We start from the raw sequence: 20,279 nt of genomic DNA on the forward strand, positions 1-20,279 counted from the left end.
GGCCTTCATCAAACAACATCCCAACCATGTCGGAGTTGACTGGCCAGCGTCTCCTCCTCGGTTCAATCCGCGTGGCGATGGTAGTGCCGAAACGCCCTCTCAAGCCGGGGTGACGGCGGAGCCTGCCCTCTTCGCGGGTTTCTGAATCTGGACTTCGTCGGGAAGATTTTCGGTGACTTTCGGCAGAGAAAGGGGTTCTGTGGGACGGTAACATTGCGATATTGGAGGGAGAAGGTGGAGATGGTAATACACACAAAAGAGGGGGAACAGACCATGCCAAACACCGGGAAATCGCGTCTCTACCCAGTATGCTGGGGCTGCTTTACCGACGAGTCCATACGGAGACACATCTCATCTCCACACTTCTTTCCAGCCATTCCAGGCGTCCGCCTGGCGGTCTGGTGGCTTACCATGATGGATGTTTTACACGGCCCACAGTCAGCATTTACTCTGGAGAACCTCGAGCTTGCATATGCACATGTCCTGGATCGGAATATGGGGGCCCTCTCACCAAAATCAGTCTCCCAGCAACTAGACGAAGGCAAGCTCGAGATCTCCCAACAATTAGACTAAGGCAAGCTGGAGATCAAAGAGACAGCCTTTCTCCAGCAAGTAAAACGCTGCGGGTGGCTTTACAAAGCCGTTGGAACTGATGCATGGGACCCGCAGGACTCAGATCCCTCCCACGACTTTCTACACGTACCATATCAACTAGCCTCGCCCTGCCTACGCGCCAGGAATGATCGGGAAAAGGGATCAAGGGGAAAACACACAGAAAATATTGAGAGTTGCCATCAAGTAACACAAATACCAAAATATATATGGGTATCTCCATCTGGATTGCGAAGCACCTTGCTACCGTCGCGATGGTGCGAATACCGCGCTCGGAAATACTGTTCTCGTATTGTTTGTAAGGTGTGGACTTTGTCAATCCGATTGCGCAATCCGCGCAGTACTGGTCCATCACGGATTCGCCGAATTCCCGGCCGCCGTCAATACGGCGACCACCGGGGGTAGTTCCCGAAGAGGGCAAAGAATCGGTTGAGCTGGTGCTTCAGGCTAGCTTGCATGCCGGACATCTCCTTGCTGAAGTTGATGAATCGCATTCGCGTGGCGTCTTCAGTGAGAAGATAAAAGCACTTATAGCCTTCCCGTGAGGGTGGTGATGTGAAGCCAAGGTCGCAGTGGAATCCTCGGCCAGGCTGTGTCTCGCGCTTCTGCGGGTCCTTCGAATCCAACTGGATCCGTATGATTCTGTGATTGGGTTTTGCTGCGCACTCCCAGTAGGGCTCGTGGCTTGAGGTATTTGCAGAGCCACACCTGGGCAGTGAACTGGCGATAACCGGGATCGCCGTTGCCGACGGTGCCGGGGGCGTAGAACAAAAAGGTAGCCCACTGCTTGGGCTTAATGGATCCATCGATGCCATCCACGGCGCCTTTGCGGTCTTCGATCTTCAGATCAAGAAGGCTGCGGGCCCATTCTTCGTCGACCAGCTGGTTGCTACAGCCAGTATCGGCACAAATACTGACGGTATTGCCGGCTCGGGCGGCTTCTTCAGTCGGGGCTACCTGCAGCTGCAAATAGGTGTCGCCGCCGAAGGAGTCAATTGATGGCCTACCCAGGTTGGTGGCCGTGATCACGTCTCCGCGGTATAGCGCACGGGTCAGTCAAAGCCTGCGCGCCCTCTTCTCTAGAACCTCCGAATATCATCACCTTTCTTACTTCGTACAATTTCAACAAATTGCTCAGGGCCGACGATTCCGATAGCAATCCTGAGGACCCCGACGCAGTCTACGAAGTCGAGCAGCTAGTCGGAAAGCGCGAAGTCAAAATCGACCGTAGCCGCGTGACTAGAGTACAATACCTCGCCAAGTGGAAAGGATGGGGTCACGAATACAACGAGTGGAAGAAGCTGGCTGATCTAAGCCACTCGCAAAGCCTCATCGACGAATACGAGGGTCGGGCAGGCAAACTTCCTGCCAAGACCAAAGGCCGGAAGAAGGCCGCAGCCCCGAGGGCACTACACCGGCCGCAGGGCCAGCCGAAGAGCCGACTGTACGGCGATCAGGCCGTCGCACAAGACAGGCTTGAACTTACAGGAAAGATGGCAATCAATCTATGGAGCGTTGGCGAGGGGCTACTTCAATAGAAATTTGTTGATATTGTACGAATTAAGAAAGGTGATGATATTCGGAGGTTCCATAGAAGAGGGCGCGCACTTGCTACTCACGCGTGGGGTCTGTGCATCACAGCTAGCGGCAGAAATAGGCACCCAGCCTGCTCCGGATCCTCAGCCCAAACCCCGAATGGATGCCTTGTCCACGCCAAAACACGTAGAATGTGGGTAAAGATGGTAGTTAAAGACCCGCCAAGACAAAACTCCGAAAGAAAGTCAGCGTTGCATGGCGGCGATAGCAATATTAAATAGAGGTAGGTAATTACATCGCCCCAAGACTTATAGAGTGTTTCTCGACCGGCAGAATACACCTTCTCCCAATTTACAGCAACTTTTCAGCGTCAGTTCCCGGGTACTAGTTCGTATTCTGTGCTAAAAATAGCGGGGTGCAATATGGCGGCTATATTGAAGACACCAAATCTCGAAGGCGTCTCTCCAGGGGTAGGCCGATCACTTCCAGATCCACTACCACCTTCACCTCGCCGTGTTGTGCGTATACATGAGCACTGGTGCCCAGTTGCACGCTTCTTCTTCCAGTCACCCTCAATTAGACCCCCTTGGCTGGTGCCTATTAGTCTACCATGTTGCTTAGAGGTTTGTTGGTCGCTGCCTCGTTCGCCATTCTGAGCCATGGCGTGACCATAATTCCTGGCGGTGAGCCAAAACCGTACACGGGAGCCGTCGGGGTTTCGTCTGTGGATGAGTTCTTCAGGCTGAGCGCGGGTAACGAGTTCCTGAACAACTCGGCAGAGGTGCTCATGTCATCCTTCGACAACGGCCCCCTCTCCAAGGACGATGGGATCCACGCCTCCGGAGACAGTTTCATCCGGGGAGCCATCCAGGCCTGGGGCGAGCACCTGCACCTCGTTATCCGACCAGAGGAGGTCTGGTTCACGATCCTCGTGCAGATGAACTTCTACATGAACGCCCACGCCGAAGATCTCCGAGACATGTTTGTCGACCACGACGGCCAAGAGCTCATCTACATCGAGGATCTCACCTGGCACGACGTCCTGCTCCGCTTCCAGGACGAGATCCAGTCGCGCGTCAAGACCGACTGGCTCCTAGACTGGCTCACCCCCAACTTCACCACGTCGACCGCCGACGACGCCATGACAGCCAACATCCTGATGATGGGCCTAACCAAAGCCTACTTCAGCTTCGAAGGCAGCATCATCTGCGGCCTCCCATCCGTCACCCTCCTCGGCACCCAATCCGACTGGTCCGCCCTGCTCGCCAAGCTCGACCGCCTCCCGGCCTTCGGCCCCGACCCCGCCGCCTACAAGACCCGCCTGACCCCGATCCTCTCCCGCTTCGTCTCCAGCTTCGCCGACCCGGACGCGCCCGCCACCCGCGCCTTCTGGCGCCAGATCGTCTCCGCCACGCCCAGCCACGTGTGCGGCGCCCCGCCGTACCACGTGTCGGGCTGGATCACCGGCTTCTATTTCTGGGACGCCGAGGGCGCCCCGTTCGCCCGCGCCGGGGAGGAGGGGGGGTTGGCTCTCGACGGCGTGACGTACCCGAGCCTGGACCTGACGCGCAACGTACCGGCCGGGTACGCGCGCGCGCCCCTTGTAATGCACGACTATGGAGGGGAGGAGCGGTTCCAGGCGTTTGTGGCGGCGGGTACGCTCGGGAAGCGTATCGTTGCAGGGGCGCCGGAGGGGTACGGCGCTGCGGTGGAGCGGGCTGCTGCTGCTGCTGGGGGCGCGGTGGTGGATGGGGAGGGGGAGGCCTACGAGGAGAGTGAGCATGGGACGCTCATGCCCCTTTCGTCGTGGATGCTGTACGGGCCTGTCGAGCATGATGGGCCGGAGCAGCGATGGGTGGCTGAGCAGGAGTTGTCGGACCTCACAGCGGCGATTAGGAGTAATTTCAATGAGACGCAGTGCGCCGCGAACGTTTGATTGGTAATTAGCGGTGCTCGAGGCGGTGGCCACTCCCCGGGCTTTTTAAATAGCATGGGAAATCATCAATTATTTCGACCTCATTGTCGTGTTGCTCGTGTGCGCGTCCAACATACCAAATGGAGAACAGATGGTCCCAAAGCTGCCAACGATTGACGGCGACGGCGACGGCAATAGAAATAGACAGCAATGGCAACAGCGATAGACAGCGACAGCAATAACGATAGACAGCGACGGTAATGGCAATGGCGACGGCAGGGCAAGAGCGACAGCAGTGGTGATAGCAACGGTGGCGTGGATGTTGATGGAGGGCAACTTTCCGTTTCTTTTTCCAAACTACTTTTTTATTCCATTTCCCCCTCTTCTTTTTTGACCCCTTGTGCTTATTTGTCCTAGAGGTTCTCCTCGTCTAGATGCATCTCGTCCGCTGCCAACAGCCTCTGGTTATGCATCCGCGCCCAAGCCTGCCTAAGCACCCGGTCTTTGCGACCCGTTACCACTAATAATATCGAAATATGGTCAGCAGTCCATCAGAGTAGAGCGGGCGGGATGGCAAGGGGCCACGAGAACACGGACCTTGTCGAGCATAGCGCTGAACCATATCCCTCTCGTTTCTGAAATGCATGCCACACGCGCGGAAATGATCCGCCGCCCTGTTTCTCTTGAGCGGGTGGTGAGTGAATATCGCATTCTGGCAGTTGGGGGACGGACACCTCATTATGAAGAGGTACTGCTGTTGCTTAAATGTGTAGTCGAAGACCCAATAGTTCGCTATCTTGGACCTCTCGATCGGGGGCTGCAGTGTCGGACTGCGTTTCTCGGAATACACCAGGTGAGGAGCTTGATGCCTTTGGCGGAGGCCACCCGTGGGCAAGGCGGGGGCAACGTTCTCGGCTGCGACGTTCTCGGGTGCGGCGTTCTTTGGGGCGTGATCTTCGATATTATTCGACTGGTCTTGGTTGTGGATCGGGAGTCGAGCAGCTGGCGGGTTGAACGCTTCGACGTCAGGCTGTTCACGCTTGACTTCAGGATGGCCCTGGCAAGGTGTGAGGCCAGGAATTATCGCAAGTAGGAACAGCCGGATAACATACCTTATCTCCATCAGCGGGATGTATGGCCGGGCCATTCTGCCCTAGATGATTTGGCTCCTCGGCAGGCATGTATGCAATGAGCACCCCGCCCTGATCGAAGACCACTTGTTCTGGCACTGAAACGAGATAGCGCTTGTCCCCCTCAAGCCTCTGAGCCGCGTTTGGGGTTTCAAGCGACATTTCGAGTATAATCTGAGCGCGGCGGGCAGCCAGACGCTGGCATGTGGCTTTGTAGCCGTTCACCAGAGAAAAGAGCTGCTCTTTGATGTCGGAGTCGGCATCGATCAGGCGCTGACTGAGCTCCTCGAGCTTTGCTTGGCCCATGTCAAAGGCTCGCTCTTCCAGAGCAAGGGCATAGAGACCGCGATTGTTCGCTTGGGACGCCATGGTGATGGCGATGGCGTTGGTGCTGCGCTGGTGCTGATGCCGGCGTTGTTGCACTATGCAAACGAGGGTCCGCCTTGTGAGAGATGAGTTTGGCGTCCTCGCCAGATACTGGCACTGGCACTTGCAGAGGCCAAGAGGCAGAACAATACTTGCAAGAAATACCCTGTGCCCTGAGGGGGAGCAGGCGGGAGACAGAGTCCCTCCTGTGGGCCAAAATGTTGCTATTACCCCCCTACTTGTTGACACATCAAAACCACTCAGAACGCTGCAGAGCCTCAGGACACCAAGGGCCGGGGCCGGGCGATTCTGACGGATTCATCCGTATTACCCTACTAATTACGCCCATGTGGAGATTGAGATGCACCTTTTCGTTCCATAGCTCTTGCATTATCTTGCAACCCTGGACGCGACCCTGCTGCTATCCGGAGCAATTGCTGTAAGTGGATGTCGCCAATTCGTCGGCGTGCATTGCGTGGCAAAGGTGTGGTTGCACAAGGTGGAGTGTTCATTTTGGGAACCCTGGCGACGTGGCTTGCATCGATGGCGGCCCTGCTTGACAACCTCCTTTTAGTGTGGTAGCCTTGTTTTCTCCTCTCGTTTTTTTGGAGGGGCGGGGATGAGTGGCTGGGGAGCCCCTGAAGCCGGTGACAGGGTGCGTGAGTAGGTACCTAGGTTCCCCCTCTTTCCTTCCTCAGAGCCTCACTTACACCAATATAAGATTGGTTAAATATGGTGAGATTCGCTCTGCTCAAGGTCACTTCTGACCGCCAATATTCCCTCTATACGAGTTCAAGGCCCCCTATCCGCCGTTTTCTTGGTTCTGCTTCAGCTGCCCGTGCTGGTTGACATTGGACTTGATCCTGCCATTTTGGTTGGTTCGGGAGCTTTTCCCCTGGGTGTTTGTTTGTTTCAATGCAGTTAACGGAGGCGTGAGTGCATTCAGCCACAAACTCCATCCTTCTCTCTCAGTTATTCCATGCCAACTAACTACCAAATCATCCCAGGACTCTCGGCATTGATCTGGGAAGCACCAGCTCAAGAGCTTTTCTGTGGTGCCCTGGAAACGGCGCCGAGCATCATGTGGAGAACAAATCGAGGAACAACCTAACCTCGACAAGATACGAAAAGGGCGATTTCTCCTCGACAGGATTTCCCTTTGACGACAACGGTCCGGTTTATCTAGGCGAGACACCAAATCCCGACCGCCAGTCCACGTCGTTAAAGCACGGCTTCTATCCATTGGCAGAGGCTTCGACGGATGAGCTCATCCACGACTATTCCCTCGTGCAACCATTATGGGCGAGGAGAAACGATCCGACCTTCCGAGCTCGGCTACTTGAGGGCTTGCGGGGACTTCTCTCAACCATCCAACGACGCGTCAACCAGATATGCAGAGCAAAGCGGCTGTCAGTTACAATAATCGGACTCTCCGTCCCTTCGCAATGGACACTTGAATTCGAGAACGTCTACAGAGACCTCGTCGTTGAGGTCTTCAACCACCCCCCTGCCGATATATACTTCCACACGGAAACTGAAGCACTCGCCCATTATCTTGTCAAGAATCATATTAACGAACTCAATGGCGTTACCGCAGTTGACGTTCTTCTACTTCTCGATTTCGGGGGCCACAATATGGTACGTTCTTCTACCCCAGCTGCCATGTGTCTTGGCTGATCGCAATAGAATGGCTGTCTCTTCTGCGTCGTATCCAACCAGGACGGGGATCCAAGCTTTTACGGCATAGGCAGGCCTTTTGGTAGGGATATGCTCCTTCCCTCCACTCAAACCACTGGCACGCTAACCCGAATTGCAGGTGCTGGCGGAGGGAGCGAGCAATGGGAGTACAACATTGGCACAAAGTGTGCGGAAATTATCAGGCGCGCCTACAATCACAGCCTGTCAGCAAGGAATAGACAGAGACTTCTCGATAACTTCAACCGAGAAAAAACAAACTTGGGTCCGGGAAACAGCAGGTCGGTCACATTTATTTGTGAGGAGAATGGCACACCATGGAAGGTGATGCTGGATTCCCAGAATATTGACCAATGCTTCGCGGACGCCCTTAAGGGGCCACTCCAAGTCGCCGCCGATCGCATCGCAGAGCTCTCCAAGATCAACGGGTCGAAACGGAAGGTCGTGGTTTCCGGAGGGACGTGTCGGAATCGAGCTCTCCAGGCGTATCTGCGAAAGCTCTGCAAGAACGCAGGCCTCCCAGCGCCTCTGTTCACTGACAGCCTCGAGATCAACTACGAGTGAGTCTTCGGTTCAACTTGATCACAGAGCACGCACGAGGCGTACTAACCTATCCAGGACCCTGAAGATTGCCAAAGGCGTCGCCTATGCTGCCGGCGGTAGCGGCAGTATCGAAGACTTCTTCCGTCGCGGGGCAGCCTTCGGCTTGCAGATGAGGCAGCGTCCCACGAGAGGCAACAGCAACCCAGATAGATTGTGGGACGATCGCGCATTTTTCCTTCTCGATAAGGTATACCCACCACGCACCCTTTAACTCCCCCAACGCCACCCCCATCTAACATCGTGAGAAGAACCACCAGACAACACGTCGTGTCTCCGTAAACGGCCGAGAGGAACTCCGAATCGTCTGCGACCCGTTCTGGGCCGAAAAGCATGACGCAGAGGAGGAGGAAGAGCTCCCCTACAACACGTGCTACAACGTCCTCTATCTCGGCAAGCCGACCCGCGGGTACTGGCTCCTGCGCCTCTCGGTGACCGGCAGTGGTGACTCGATGTCTCTGCTGCTCGAGGGGTCGCGGCAGCCATGTGGGTCGCGCAGGCGGCGGGCCATGGTCCCAAAGCGCTTCCCGCTGCAGTTCGACCGCGGGACCAACTGCGTCTACATCGGGGTTCGTGGCCACAGCCTCGAGGAGCTCGGGCTGGGCATGTGCCTGGATCCCGGGGACGGCGCGGACGAGGATGCCTGTACGACGATTTGGGAGGAGGAGGACCCGGAGCAACGTGGTTCGTCTGGGATCAGGACGTGGGACCCCGAAGAGGGTACCGTCCGTCTCGAACCAACCGAGTGGGGTGGGCTGGGGCTCGAGGGGGGGTCATTTGACGAGGAAATGAGCGCTCAGGTCAACCTTACATCGACTGCAGAGCACCGTGCCAAGCGATCCGGGTCGCTCCACCGTGCTTTGGTGATCGACCCGTCTGAGCGACGGCAACATCCATATAAGAGGCCCCCTGGGGCTACAGGAACATGACGGGCCAATTGTAGGTCCAAGTAATTATAATGGGGAAAGACGGCGAGGGTGGGTACAAACGCGTAATACCGCTGTCTGAATTATCTTGGCTTCACGTTTTGGGAAGTAGGGTAAAATATCTGGAGATGATGAAAAATTGTAGCGGCTAATAGGCTAAGCTATCGTCACACTGTGTATTGTCACCATTTTATTTGAACTAACTACCCAGCCTTATATGGAGGGGCAGTAAAGATCCTAGGGAGGAGCCGAAGCTGTGCACAAGCTGGGAAACCCTAAAATTGTATTCATATTTTCCTGCGTACTCATCAGTCGGCAGTGCCGACTCGGCACCGCTAGCCCTGGCCAGGTGGCTGTCTGTTTGATATTCTCTTCCTAATATTCGGGGCATCATTAGGAGTAACGCAAACATGCGGCTAGATTCTCGCTTCACAAGAGATACAGGGTTCAGAGGCGGAGGAGCCAATAAGCCAAACTGGGTCCATTGAGCCGCAGAAGCAAGACAGTTTGCCAGAATGGTTCGCCTAGACAACATCAGGTAACAGTCGCCTTAAGGCTGGAAGGAGCAAGTGGTGGAAAGAGAAACTGGTGCATACGTTACACTACTTACTAACAATTTTCTTGGCAAAGACAACTTAATATTGTTAGTGGGCGGGGTAACACATACACTGGTTATTCTTTTCACCACTTGAGGAGTCATAGATGGTCCCCTGTTTAGATCTGCAGGCAGTTGCCACCATGGACGCTCTGGCATGACATGTCACCTCCACCACTGTGTGCTAAGATGCTACCTCCACCCACCGCGAGGCTACGGGGATTGAGTGACTCTGCGAGACCTGGGAGCCACTTATTTGCATCAAATTCGTACAACACGTTCTCCATTGTCTCTTAAACTAATTACAGTTTCCTGATCCTCAATATGGTGAAAATTGGTCAAGATATTTAATCTCAAGTTTTGAGGCTCGCTGTATCTTGATAACGCAAACAAGATTAACCTCACATACATCCATCGCTGAACCAGGATTTGGGTTACCCATGATCCATGATCCATGATCTTCACATGCGCCTGCTGGCAGCCACATTTTCCCTATTTGGTTCGAGAAGCAGGAGGCCCGCCACTAACGAAGTTGGTGACCCTGCGGTGAGACACGGGATAGATAGCTGACGAAGAGCACATTACGAACTGTTCGAAGGCGGGAACGAGATGCCGAACTGAGTGGCTCCCGCTCACCTAATGAGGTGGCGGCAAGGCGGATATCCTTGACTCACTGGAGTGAGATCTAGACTGGTCCATGCAATGCATGCTCGTCGCGTCGAACTCTGCGTCCTCATCAACCCCGTCCACCCATACGATACGGTTGAGACAATTATGGATCAACAATGTTGCCTATGTGCACACCGCTCTTGCTTGGAGGGGAGCAGGGGCGCGTATGAGTCTGCAGGCCTGCTTCCGGAAGCCGTCCGCTCACCCCACATATCACACATCACGGTGATTAGTTTTCCGCTCGGGGAAGACTGCGTCACAGAATCGTCCAGTCCATGCATTTACCCCTGTCTTGGACCTAGACTAGCAGACAAACGGACGGCTTCTGAACCAAGCGGCCGCGTTGCAACGCACAGTACGCAGTAGCATTACAGGCAGAGGTTTACTTGCCCAACAAAAAAGCATGACACGAATCCAACAGCTAACTACATCCCTCCCAGAACCCACAACCCCTCCTCACGACCCACAAGCCCAACTATCAGCGTCGTCGACGTCCCCCTCCCCATCATACACCGCCTTCCGCGGGTACGGACAGACGGGCCTCTGCCTGAGGACCCCCGACGCCGGGTTCATGGAGCTCCTCCACGTCGTGGCGATGAGCCTATCGACGGCCCTCCCGCGCTCCACCCACGCCTGCAGCGCCAGTAACGCGTCGTGGTCCTCGTCCCGGAACCCGGGCACCGACCACTGCGACGTCCCCATCGCCCCGGCCTGCAGCGCTGTCCCGAAGCTCCACGGCGCGTCCACCGCCGAGCCCCAGCAGTGCTGCATCCCGGGCACGACGAAGTAGCGGAGGAAGTCGTCCTCTGCACCACCACCACCACCACCACCGTTGCTGCTGCTGCTGTTGTCGCCCAGCACCTCAGCCGTCTGCTCATAGTAATACGTCGACCCCCTCGCCGGCAGCAGCCCGTCCGCAGCGCCGTGGTACATTATCAGCTTCCCGCCGCGGTCGCGGAAGTCCGCGACAGCGCCGTAGTCGGCGGCGGTGCAACCTCCCGGGTCTCGGCGGGCGGCGACGTCGACAACGCTGTCGTTGTAGTTGTGCCAGTCCCATCCCGGGTCCCCGAAGAGGAAGAAGCGCTCGTACGCGAGCCCGAACGGGCTGGGCTCGTCACCGCCCAGCAGGATGCGCCACTGGTCCTCGGACCCGAGGCTCATCCCCGCGTACAGCCACGTGCCGTTGCCCGCCCGGTAGTCGCCGTAGATGGTCTTGGCCGTGGCGATTTGCGCCGCCGTCAGGCACTTCGATCGGCTCACCCCGGCCCGGCCGCACTGGATCCTCGAGAAGTCGAACTTGCACAGCTCCGGCGCGCTGACGATGCCGTCCGCCACCCCGTCGGCCGTGTCGCACTGCCGGACCACCTCGTCGCCGATGGCCGGGAAGAGCGTGTAGGGGATGTGCTTGGGGTTGTCAAAGGGCAGGTTGTTCTTGGCCAGCCACGTGACCCACGTGTTGAGGTGGCTGGTGTACCACGCCGGGGCGCCGACCAGGACGCCGTCGAAGCTGTCGGGCGAGATCTGCACCTCCTTCAGGCCCTGCCGCCCGCCGGTGGAGCAGCCGCTGTAGTACGAGTACGCGATCCGCTCCCCGTAGTACGCCTCGGTCAGGCGCTTCCCCAGCTGGACGGTGCCGTGCATGGCCCGCCAGCCCCAGTCGGTCTGGCTCTCGGGGTCCTGCAACGCCCACGTCAGGTCCCCCGGCGTCGAGATGTGGCCCGTGTCCGTCGACACGGTGGCGAAGCCGTAGCGCGGGCCCGAGCCCATGTCGAGCCAGTTGATGCCGCCCGCGAACCCGCCGTTGCCCACGGCGAGGAACTTGGAGTTCCACCCGCCCGACGTGGGCAGGAAGAGCCCGAAGCGGTAGCTGGAGCTCGGCGACGACGCCACGCGGACGGTCACGGCGCACAGCTCTGGCAGGGCCGTCGGGTTGGTCGGGTACGCAATGTTGGCCGCCCCCTCGCCGTAGCTGCCGCCGTTCTTGACGGCCGCGACGGCCTCGACGGAGGCGTTGGCGGGCAAGACCGCCTCGAACGTGGAGGCGACGCATTGGGGTTGGGCGGCTTTGCCGTCGTAGTGGGAGGCGGCGGATTCTCTGACCGCCACGGCAACAATGGCGCCGAGTATGAGAGCTGCAACACGGGTCATTTTATGTGAGTTTGTGTGTCCGATATATAAAATTAACATAAAGGAGTCTTCCCGCGTGGTGGTTGGCTTGGGCCAAGGCTCTCTCGCCCTGCCGATGGTGCGGGATCTGGGGACATGATGAACTGACCGGCTACGAGTATGCCGCCCACAATCCACCTCCTCGCCTTCTTCTTGCGGACGCGTCTCCTGAGCCGCTGACGCAGATGGCGCCATCGCCTGTCGCCGTCCTCTGTGTCTGTGAGATCTTCGACCTTCTCCATCTGGTTGGTAGAGGGCTCAGCCGGGGGGGCAGATCGGTCGCCCGTCAGCCGTGCATCGGCCAGTGCGAGGCGCAGAAGCCCCTTCGAGGGCGCGGGGTTTTGTCGATGGGAACAGAAGCAAGCCACGCTCGCTGGAGCCTTCCTCCTGTAGATGGTTTCGATGTCGGCGATGCTGCGATGTTGCGATTTCGTGGGGCGTGAGAGGTGATGAGGCGTGCGAGGCGCAGGACTGAGTCAATATTACTACACAACTGACATCGGCCAAGGACCAAGAAAATTCCACGTTTCGGGCGGGGTGCGTCCGTGAGCCGTTGCGATTCAGCCGGTATAGGGGGGGCGGGATGTTTGGAGTTTGGTACGCCTGCATGCAGGTGCGTCGTAATTGGCAATTTGTTTGGACCCGGATTAGATGAGCCTCCCGGGCCACCTGCTCTTCATCGGCGTGACGACCTGTTGATAATCATTCAGTTGCAAAGATGCCCCGAACTGGCAGGTGAGAGCAGTCGACTGCGATACAGGCCGGAAGTCGCATAGGTAGGTAGTCAAATGGGCGGACAGTTCTGTTTGGAGCAACATGGACTTCAACTAGAGCTGGTCAGATCAATTCATTGGCGATATTCCTAGACCTTCCGTCTATGGGAGTGACCATCCAGAGCTCTACACTCCCGGTAGGTCCTCATGCACTCATTTCGATCATCTCAATCCCCATCAACTTTCAACCCACTGGGCCACTGCGCCCATCTGCCTACCCTCGAATCAAAGCTTGAACAGGCGGACCTCCTGTCCACCGCTCTCCAAAATCAGCTTCTTATTCTTCCACCCGTAGAAGAACCTCATCAAAAGGCTCCCGGCCGCAACGACGAACAACATGGCCGCATTCGTCCAGTGCCCGGTGGGATAGCCAGTCAGCTTCTCCTCGGCCTTGTATATCCACACGCCGGGGATCTGCCCAATCCCGGCGCCGAAGCTGACGTTCAACGCAATAGCCAGCCCCACGGAAGCCGTGGAGTAGACATTCGAGGTCAACCACCCGAGCATGGGCGGGATACAAGAGAAGGCCCCGGCAGACGCCATGATGAGACATCCGTATCGGCTGGCGTAGTCCGTCGGGGGCAGGGCCGCAGATACCACGAACCCGAGAGCGCCAATGAAGGCGAGCGCGGCGCTGTGATAGCCACGGGCGTTGAAGTGATCCGCAGACCAGGAGACGAGGATCTGGACCACTGAAGCAAGAGAAAGACGAACGTCAGTGCTAGGCCTCAAAATCACATCACTAGAGTCACGACTTACCATACGCCACCGCGTAAGGCGGGACGGTCATCAGCTGCGCCGTCAGGTCCTTATACCCCAGGCCAGAGGTGATGGACGGCGTGAACAGCGACAGCGAGCTGAAGGGCACGGACACGCCAAAGTAGATGAGGTAGTGCCCGTACAGCCTCCAGTCAACGAGCGTGGCCCTAGCATCCCGCCAGGTCATGCTGCTGTGGCCGCTCTTGCTGCCCTCGACGCGCAGGCGGTACAACGCGATCTCCCTGTCCCGCCCCTGGAGCCACTCCTCGGGGTAGTCGGGCAGGACGAACCAGACGAACACGGCCGACAGGCACGACGGCGCGCCCTCGATGATGAACAACCAGCGCCACGCCGACAGGCCGCCCACCTGGTTCATGTGCCCGATGCCGTAGGCGATGGCGCCGCCGAACGCGCCCGCGAGCGTCGCGCTGGCGAGGATCAGGGCCACGCGGATGCTGCGCTCGTCCGACTTATACCAGAAGGTCAGGTAGTAGACCAGCCCCGGGAACAGGCCGGCCTCGCACACGCCCAGGAGGAAGCGCACGCCGGTGATGGCAGCTGGGGAGCTCACGCCTCCAAGCCCAATCGTGGTGGCGCCCCAAGAGAACATGAGGAAGGCCAGCCAGCGGGACGGGCGCAGCTTCTTGAGGAGGATGTTGCTGGGCACCTCGAAGAGGGCGTACGCGATGAGGAAGATCATCAGCGCGACGTTGAACTGGTCCTGGGTTGAGTGCGTCTCCGTCTGCATGTCATTGCCGGTTGCCATGTTCAAAATACGAGCGTTCCCAATATTAGAGCGGTCGAGATAACACAAGAAGTAGATGGCGGCCGACAGCGGGATGATGGTGCGATCCTGCTTCCATTTGAGCCTCTTCTCATCCGCTTCCGTAAAGGAGATGGTCGGCGTCAACTAGCACGGAGAGGCAGGGCCTTGTCAGTGTCTACCTCGACCTCAGTTCTCGACTTGGGACGATTCAATAGCCGACTAACCTCGTTGTTGGTCCCCTCGACCTTTCCGAGCTGCTCCGCCTTCTCCTGGTCTATCTCGTGGATCGAATCAGACGCCATGGTTGCGGATTTGCAACTAGATGGAGATAAAGCCGAGTCTTGGTTCAGAAGGAGATAAAGCCGGGTCTTGGTTCAAATTCAACCAAGAAGAAACAGTGTCAGACAGTTTTGTTGTCTCGCAAGGTTAATAGCAACATCTGCAGGAACGGATCGCCCCAGGAAGGAGCGATGATCCTCCCATTATATGTATACGCATATCTTCTCGGCGCCGCTTCATTTCATCTCAGCCGAATTGCAGTGAACCTCGTCCATCCTTGGCAACATGAGAGCTGTCAGAAATGTCTTGTCAGAAGATGCGGGGAACCCAGCGACTCGCTTGACTCTCTCGCCAGCCTCCCTGTCCGGACCGTTGCTTGATCCCTGTTGAGGTGCAAATATGGAAACGACCTGCCCATTGCGGTGGCGGGGCCCCGGATAGTGGTTGTGGTCATCGCAGAACAAAATGCCAATACCAAGGAGGCGTGCAGTGTGATTGAGGGAAAGGGGGGTAGGGGATTAGTTCTAGAACGTGGAGTTGAAAGGCCGCCCTGACCAATAATCGTTTGCCATCCCAGTGCTGTGCATCCAACGGCCAGACCGTATTCCCCCACCGAGGCTCAACTGTTAGTGCCAGGTACCTAGTGGGCCCACACGGCAGCCGCTTCCTATTTTGTACCAAACTCCCTTATTACTGCACTGTCATGGACTGAGCATCCCGGCGGAGAGTATAGATGGAATAACGTATGTACCTACTCGGTTCGCGTTTGCGTGACGATAGATCCCAATGCAGCTCTTTGCGTAGCGACCGCAATCGACCAACGGGCAATTTCTCAAGCCAACAAAGGAAGGGATCAGCATGGCCAAGCGAACTCTTTGTGGGGAGGCGAGTGACCACCGGAGTCTTGGCACGGAGGTTTTCCGCTCCCAAGCCCGGGACATGGTTAATTAGGGGCTCGGGGCGTGGTATGATCGTGTGTCTTGGCGGGCCTAGCCCCAGATTTGAAGCTGGAGTACCGATGCGCACCTCGGTTCTTCGCCCGGCTGGTCGGGTACGCAGTAGTTTGGCGCGGGGGTCATGGCAAGGGGTAAGCTGTCAGGTTTAATATAGACACAACTGGGTTCCAAGCCCAGTAGGCGGTAGCATGGTTCGATAGTCCTAGACCCGATAGGTGCATAGCACTGATACCATGCTTTGGCCACACCACACTCCAGAAGAAACTCCCTCCCACAAGAGTAATTACTAGATGAGGTAGGACACGATGTCACGAGAATTAATGGGCTTCGGGAAGGCAAGTGGAAATCACAAGATGGGGGGGAGGGGGGAGGGGGAGGGTGCAAGAAAGGGGAGAATATCAGAGCGGAATATCATCATCATTTATCAGTGGTAACCACGTCAAGGCCATGAAAACTGCACCCAAAGGCTGCTCTTGCTGCAGCAGGCTGTCAAGTCCCTGCTTACGACCGCGCAGTTATCATGCATATCACATATCTACGAACTATGTGTTTCTCGGATCTGGATTCGGTGTGCGCTCGTATTTTGCTTAAAGAGAAACCCTATCAGCCCAGAGCAGGGGCTCCAAGAACATCGTTAATCCTAGCATAACGATATGCTGCTGATGCCCTCTAATTTCTTGGCCATGCAGCTCCACCTTAAGACATGCTTGTAAGTCACCGTATCTGGACCAAAACACTGGGAGTAGACACGGAACCAATGCATAACCTGCGAATATGGTAATTCGAAGAACCGTGGTGTACCAAAGGACGATAAAGATGTTACTCCGATACTGTCGTGTCCCCAACATAACCAGCACCAATTCTATCAAGGGTACTGGTCTGAGGTGGTTCGCATTTTGTGTCAGTGGCCTTTGCCGAGGCCGGCATCTCGTTCTGAACGCGTTTGGTGCCCTTCTGGCCGCTGTTTGCATTGCCGGATGCCTGGTTGATAGTGCTGCTAGAGGCTTCACCCAAGGGAGTGATGGTTGGCGATTCGGAGGCAACATCCGCGCCGAAGCTGACCCCGGAAGAATTGCCAGAGCTGCTATCAGAAAAGATGGTGTGAGAAGATGGAGAGCTGATCCCAGACTTGGCGGCGCCCGCCGATATCCGGCCCAGGCTGAACCCTGGCTGTGCGAACTTGCGGATCTGAGGTTGGTCTGCACGCGGGGTCGAAGTTGTCGAAACTTGATTGGAAGCTGCTAGGGTATAATGGTGCCGTTTCTCTTTTCTAGACTTGACCTCTGAGGCAGGGAGAGGAATATTCTGTGGGGCAATGGGCAGAGGGAGAGGTTGGTTAAGAAGCGACTGCGTGAGCGACGTAGCAAGGTCGGCCGACATGTTCAAGATGCCGGTCTGGAACGAAAACGGACTTCCTTAAGGGTTGGTTAGCACACTTCGCCGGCATCCTCGGGGGAAGAAAAAGCTTACCATCGGAGGAACCAATTGTGAGATTCCCAGAGGTTGGAGTATTCGTGGGAACCTTGAGACCAACGTTCGAAGGGACACGGTCGTCCTCTAGGCTGGGTCCAGAAATATGCATCGGTTCCCCAAATGAGCCCTGTTTCGGGGGGGAAGGCACGATATCGGGCATATTCGTGTCGGTGCCGGACTTCTTGTTGCTATCCTGATTGTTGGCAGGCCAAACGGCCCTCCCGCCGCCAATAGTCGATCCGCAGTTAGTCAGCGAAGCGACCCAGTCGGCGTATAAGGGATCGTCGAACGTGTCTGCGAACGACGAGTCGGCGGTTGCGGGGACGTCTTGGGGCACGAAAGACGCACCACATGTGACAGACGGGTTCGGTAGAAGCCCCCCAGGCTGGGATGGGGGAGGAAGGCCCGGGGCAAGGGACCCAGGGAAACCATGGATTGTGCTGGGTTTCGTGGACATACATCTGCGACGAGGCGAATGGGTGTGCAACTCTGCACCGCCCTCGGGATAGGTTGACACTGGGTTGAGTGGAGGGCGGAGCCACATTGAAGGGTTCGGCCAGGCGATGCCGTTTCTCTCAAGGATATCTGGGTTCCAATTGTCAGCACAAGTCGGCCGCACATGGGACCAAAACGCAGTGACACCCACCTAACGGGGCGTGCTGGAACGAAAATGACACGAGATTCTTGACTCGCTCGATTGGTGCCGAAAGAGAGTCCCGCGGAAACCCTTCGCTAATGACGATCTTAATTCGGCCAATGTCGTCTCCCGGATTCCAGTGATCCTGGTACAGGAGCTCACAGCGGAAATGGGGGAACCTGAGAGGTTCATGTTCGCCGGATTTTGTCAGCTCTGTCCAGAAGATGCCTGTTAGCCTGGGAAGGAGTCGGGGTGTAGTTCGCCGAGGGCCTACCGCAAGTACTGCTGATGATATGCGGCCACGGTCCGTTGCGATCGAAGTAAGTGACACTGCGAGGATCAGTCAGTAGCCGGGGGAGCCCTGGGGGGGCTCAATGGAGACTCACGCAACCATGCGGCCATCGATCAAGACTCGGGCCTCGAATCGGGCGGATTCCGAGTGCTTGCTGTATGCCCGCGTAAACTGACTCACGGTTGGATGCTCCCAGCTATGGATTGAGATATGAAACCGGGCAGTGGGAGTGAGACTGGGGATGAAGCACGTCATGATCGGGATTTCGAGTGATCCGTGGGCGTGGGAGAGTTCCGTGTCGGAGATGACATGGCAGGCAACCCGGAATTCCTTGAGGGGAATCTTGGACTCCCAGTCGATGGGGAAGAGGAGCACGTCCCAATCGTCGTACCGCATGGTAGTGCCGCAAGGAAGGCCGTAGATATGATGATGTAGCCGCGAATAAACGATGACTGATGTGTGGTCAAGCAAGACCAAAACCAAGACCGGATGACGACGGGCAGATCACGAACACGCTCTGAAGCAACGAGGAGCGACAAGAGGTCAAAGTCAGGCGGGTGGGATCTCTCAACCTGATCCATTAGGTACGCGCATGCGGGTGGGATAGACTTACCTACCTAGGTAGGCAGGGGCGCGGACACTGCCTGCCTGCCTGGGACCGAGCCGTGGTCTGCGTTCGCGACTTCCCTGATGGACATCGTAAGTATCACTAGGAGGCAGTGAAATCTTGGTGCTTCCTGTTCCTCACAGACTCAATTTCCGGCCAGACTTAACCCACGATTGGCCTCTAAAGCATGATCGCGCCAGAGTTTGCAATCCAGAAATACCCACTTCAGGCAAGCGTATTGGGTGCTGGCGGGAGCGCCACCCGTCTAGGATCGAACCTTAGGTAGGTACCTACCTACCTACTTACCGACCACCTAGGTAGGTACTCGAGGGCTCTCAGTAACAGGTATGGGTGGAGACGTTGAACACAAAAGTGTCTTGAGCCTTTTGCCAGGCGAGAGCAAGGACAGGGACAAGTTGGTCACTTTATGATCTTGCGAAAGAGAGTATAAATGATAACAACCACCAACGTAGTTGACTATTCGGCCGACAAAGGAAACCCAGCATGGGCAATGGAGCGCGGGGAAGCGTGTCAAACAACCTAGAGATATCTGATTGCTATTTCCACGCACCCTCGATTCTCGACAGTACCCAAGGTACTTATGTATATACAGCTTGGGAAGTGTGCGGCCGTCTCTGGTCTCACGGTTCCGGATCGCCCGCTGCTCTTGCCTGTAAAGCGACAAGTGTTAATTTTGGTGTAGTATATCAGAGGGAAGAGGGATGGTTGGTTGGGACTTACCCTGAGAGCTCCTGACCCGCCCAATTCCTTCTCCAATCCACCCTCAAACTCTCGGGGATACGAAGCCCTGTCCGGATATGTGGCCTTTACCACCCAGCAGACGCCGAGGAAGGTGATAACGAAGGCTCCGAATTGCAGAGCTCCCTTCCCTGAAGAAACCCAAGTGTACTCGTGGGGCGTGAACATGCCTAGCATGTCATGATCCTCATGGACTGGCTCTCCGTAGTTCCTCCTCTCCTGCTTGTCCCACCAGTCGGCGTGAGGGTCGCGGAATTGCCTTTTGATGCGAGGAGGGTTGATGTAGCCGCCGGTCTGCGGGGGATTGTGAGCATTGCTATTGCGTCGTCGGACAGCGAAACGTCACCAGCGCACTTACCATTCCCGGATCCTCGGCATCGGAGAGAGTAGGATAAGAAGGATACTTCTCTTCGAGGCGGCCCCTGCCGGTGACTGAGTCGGGGAGGAAGGTTCGCTGTTGAGTGAGCGGCACAAGCCGGGCGGCGATGGTCGCGGTTCTGATGGGCGCAGCCCGCCCAATTCGACGGGACAGCATCTGGACCTGCCGTTAACAGCTGTAGAGCTACCCGTACATGCCAATTGAGACCTACCTTGGCTCCGTTGATGGCCCGCAATGCCGGTCGGATGGTCTGGTGATAGGTTGCGATTCGACTCGGATTTGATGTTGACCGAGCCAAGTGCAGTTTGATGTTGAGGTAACAGGTTTGCGTTGATTGGCGGGGTTTGGCTACCGATGAATAGCCGAGCGGTGTTGGCGCCTCAGGCAGC

At 56.7% G+C, this 20,279-nt stretch overlaps 5 protein-coding genes across 5 annotated transcripts; 2 read left to right on the forward strand and 3 right to left on the reverse strand.

Annotated features, from left to right (window-relative positions):
* The first annotated feature begins 2,608 nt into the window (after positions 1–2,608).
* On the forward strand, positions 2,609–4,163 carry QBC33DRAFT_530268 (uncharacterized protein). The gene has a single exon (XM_060427218.1). The coding sequence runs from the start codon at positions 2,759–2,761 to the stop codon at positions 4,082–4,084; it is 1,326 nt and encodes a 441-aa protein (XP_060286367.1). The 5' UTR covers positions 2,609–2,758; the 3' UTR covers positions 4,085–4,163.
* Positions 4,164–4,280: 117 nt separating this feature from the next.
* QBC33DRAFT_313121 (uncharacterized protein) lies at positions 4,281–5,728 on the reverse strand. Its single transcript, XM_060423513.1, has 3 exons — positions 5,176–5,728; positions 4,661–5,120; positions 4,281–4,583 (listed from the first exon to the last, which is right to left on the reverse strand). Exons 1-3 carry the CDS (start codon positions 5,560–5,562, stop codon positions 4,477–4,479), a joined length of 954 nt encoding a protein of 317 aa, XP_060286368.1. The 5' UTR covers positions 5,563–5,728; the 3' UTR covers positions 4,281–4,476.
* A 536-nt stretch (positions 5,729–6,264) lies between these two features.
* QBC33DRAFT_530270 (uncharacterized protein) lies at positions 6,265–9,282 on the forward strand. Its single transcript, XM_060427219.1, has 6 exons — positions 6,265–6,491; positions 6,567–7,197; positions 7,246–7,318; positions 7,376–7,814; positions 7,873–8,044; positions 8,106–9,282. Exons 1-6 carry the CDS (start codon positions 6,475–6,477, stop codon positions 8,781–8,783), a joined length of 2,010 nt encoding a protein of 669 aa, XP_060286369.1. The 5' UTR covers positions 6,265–6,474; the 3' UTR covers positions 8,784–9,282.
* Positions 9,283–10,500: 1,218 nt separating this feature from the next.
* On the reverse strand, positions 10,501–14,810 carry QBC33DRAFT_576570 (tannase and feruloyl esterase-domain-containing protein; the record flags this gene model as incomplete). The annotated part of the gene is made up of 5 exons (XM_060430918.1): positions 10,501–12,013; positions 12,070–12,176; positions 13,230–13,675; positions 13,743–14,652; positions 14,733–14,810. The coding sequence occupies 5 exons, from the start codon at positions 14,808–14,810 to the stop codon at positions 10,501–10,503; spliced, it is 3,054 nt and encodes a 1,017-aa protein (XP_060286370.1).
* Positions 14,811–16,181: 1,371 nt separating this feature from the next.
* Positions 16,182–20,275, reverse strand: QBC33DRAFT_609495 (NADH dehydrogenase). The gene is made up of 8 exons (XM_060432392.1): positions 19,870–20,275; positions 19,494–19,805; positions 18,759–18,762; positions 18,240–18,597; positions 18,128–18,183; positions 17,863–18,066; positions 17,214–17,801; positions 16,182–17,158 (listed from the first exon to the last, which is right to left on the reverse strand). The coding sequence occupies exons 1-8, from the start codon at positions 20,044–20,046 to the stop codon at positions 16,563–16,565; spliced, it is 2,295 nt and encodes a 764-aa protein (XP_060286371.1). The 5' UTR covers positions 20,047–20,275; the 3' UTR covers positions 16,182–16,562.
* Between the last annotated feature and the right edge of the window lie 4 nt (positions 20,276–20,279).

Source organism: Phialemonium atrogriseum (assembly GCF_030411735.1).
Source record: "Phialemonium atrogriseum strain 8032-3 unplaced genomic scaffold QBC33scaffold_5, whole genome shotgun sequence".
Taxonomy (NCBI): Eukaryota; Fungi; Ascomycota; class Sordariomycetes; order Cephalothecales; family Cephalothecaceae; genus Phialemonium; species Phialemonium atrogriseum.

What these genes read in the sequence shown, in the direction of transcription:
- QBC33DRAFT_530268 (XM_060427218.1), top strand. Translation starts at nt 2,759, where the DNA reads ATGTTGCTTAGAGGTTTGTTGGTCGCTGCCTCGTTCGCCATTCTGAGC.
- QBC33DRAFT_313121 (XM_060423513.1), bottom strand. Translation starts at nt 5,562, where the DNA reads ATGGCGTCCCAAGCGAACAATCGCGGTCTCTATGCCCTTGCTCTGGAA. An exon ending in ATCCCGCTGATGGAGATAAG is followed by an intron (nt 5,121 to 5,175) that starts GTATGTTATCCG and finishes ACACCTTGCCAG; the next exon opens with GGCCATCCTGAAGTCAAGCG. An exon ending in TCAGCGCTATGCTCGACAAG is followed by an intron (nt 4,584 to 4,660) that starts GTCCGTGTTCTC and finishes CGATATTATTAG; the next exon opens with TGGTAACGGGTCGCAAAGAC.
- QBC33DRAFT_530270 (XM_060427219.1), top strand. An exon ending in CGGCATAGGCAGGCCTTTTG is followed by an intron (nt 7,319 to 7,375) that starts GTAGGGATATGC and finishes CCCGAATTGCAG; the next exon opens with GTGCTGGCGGAGGGAGCGAG. An exon ending in AGCCTCGAGATCAACTACGA is followed by an intron (nt 7,815 to 7,872) that starts GTGAGTCTTCGG and finishes TAACCTATCCAG; the next exon opens with GACCCTGAAGATTGCCAAAG.
- QBC33DRAFT_609495 (XM_060432392.1), bottom strand. Translation starts at nt 20,046, where the DNA reads ATGCTGTCCCGTCGAATTGGGCGGGCTGCGCCCATCAGAACCGCGACC. An exon ending in ATGCCGAGGATCCGGGAATG is followed by an intron (nt 19,806 to 19,869) that starts GTAAGTGCGCTG and finishes AATCCCCCGCAG; the next exon opens with ACCGGCGGCTACATCAACCC. An exon ending in CACAATTGGTTCCTCCGATG is followed by an intron (nt 17,159 to 17,213) that starts GTAAGCTTTTTC and finishes CCAACCCTTAAG; the next exon opens with GAAGTCCGTTTTCGTTCCAG.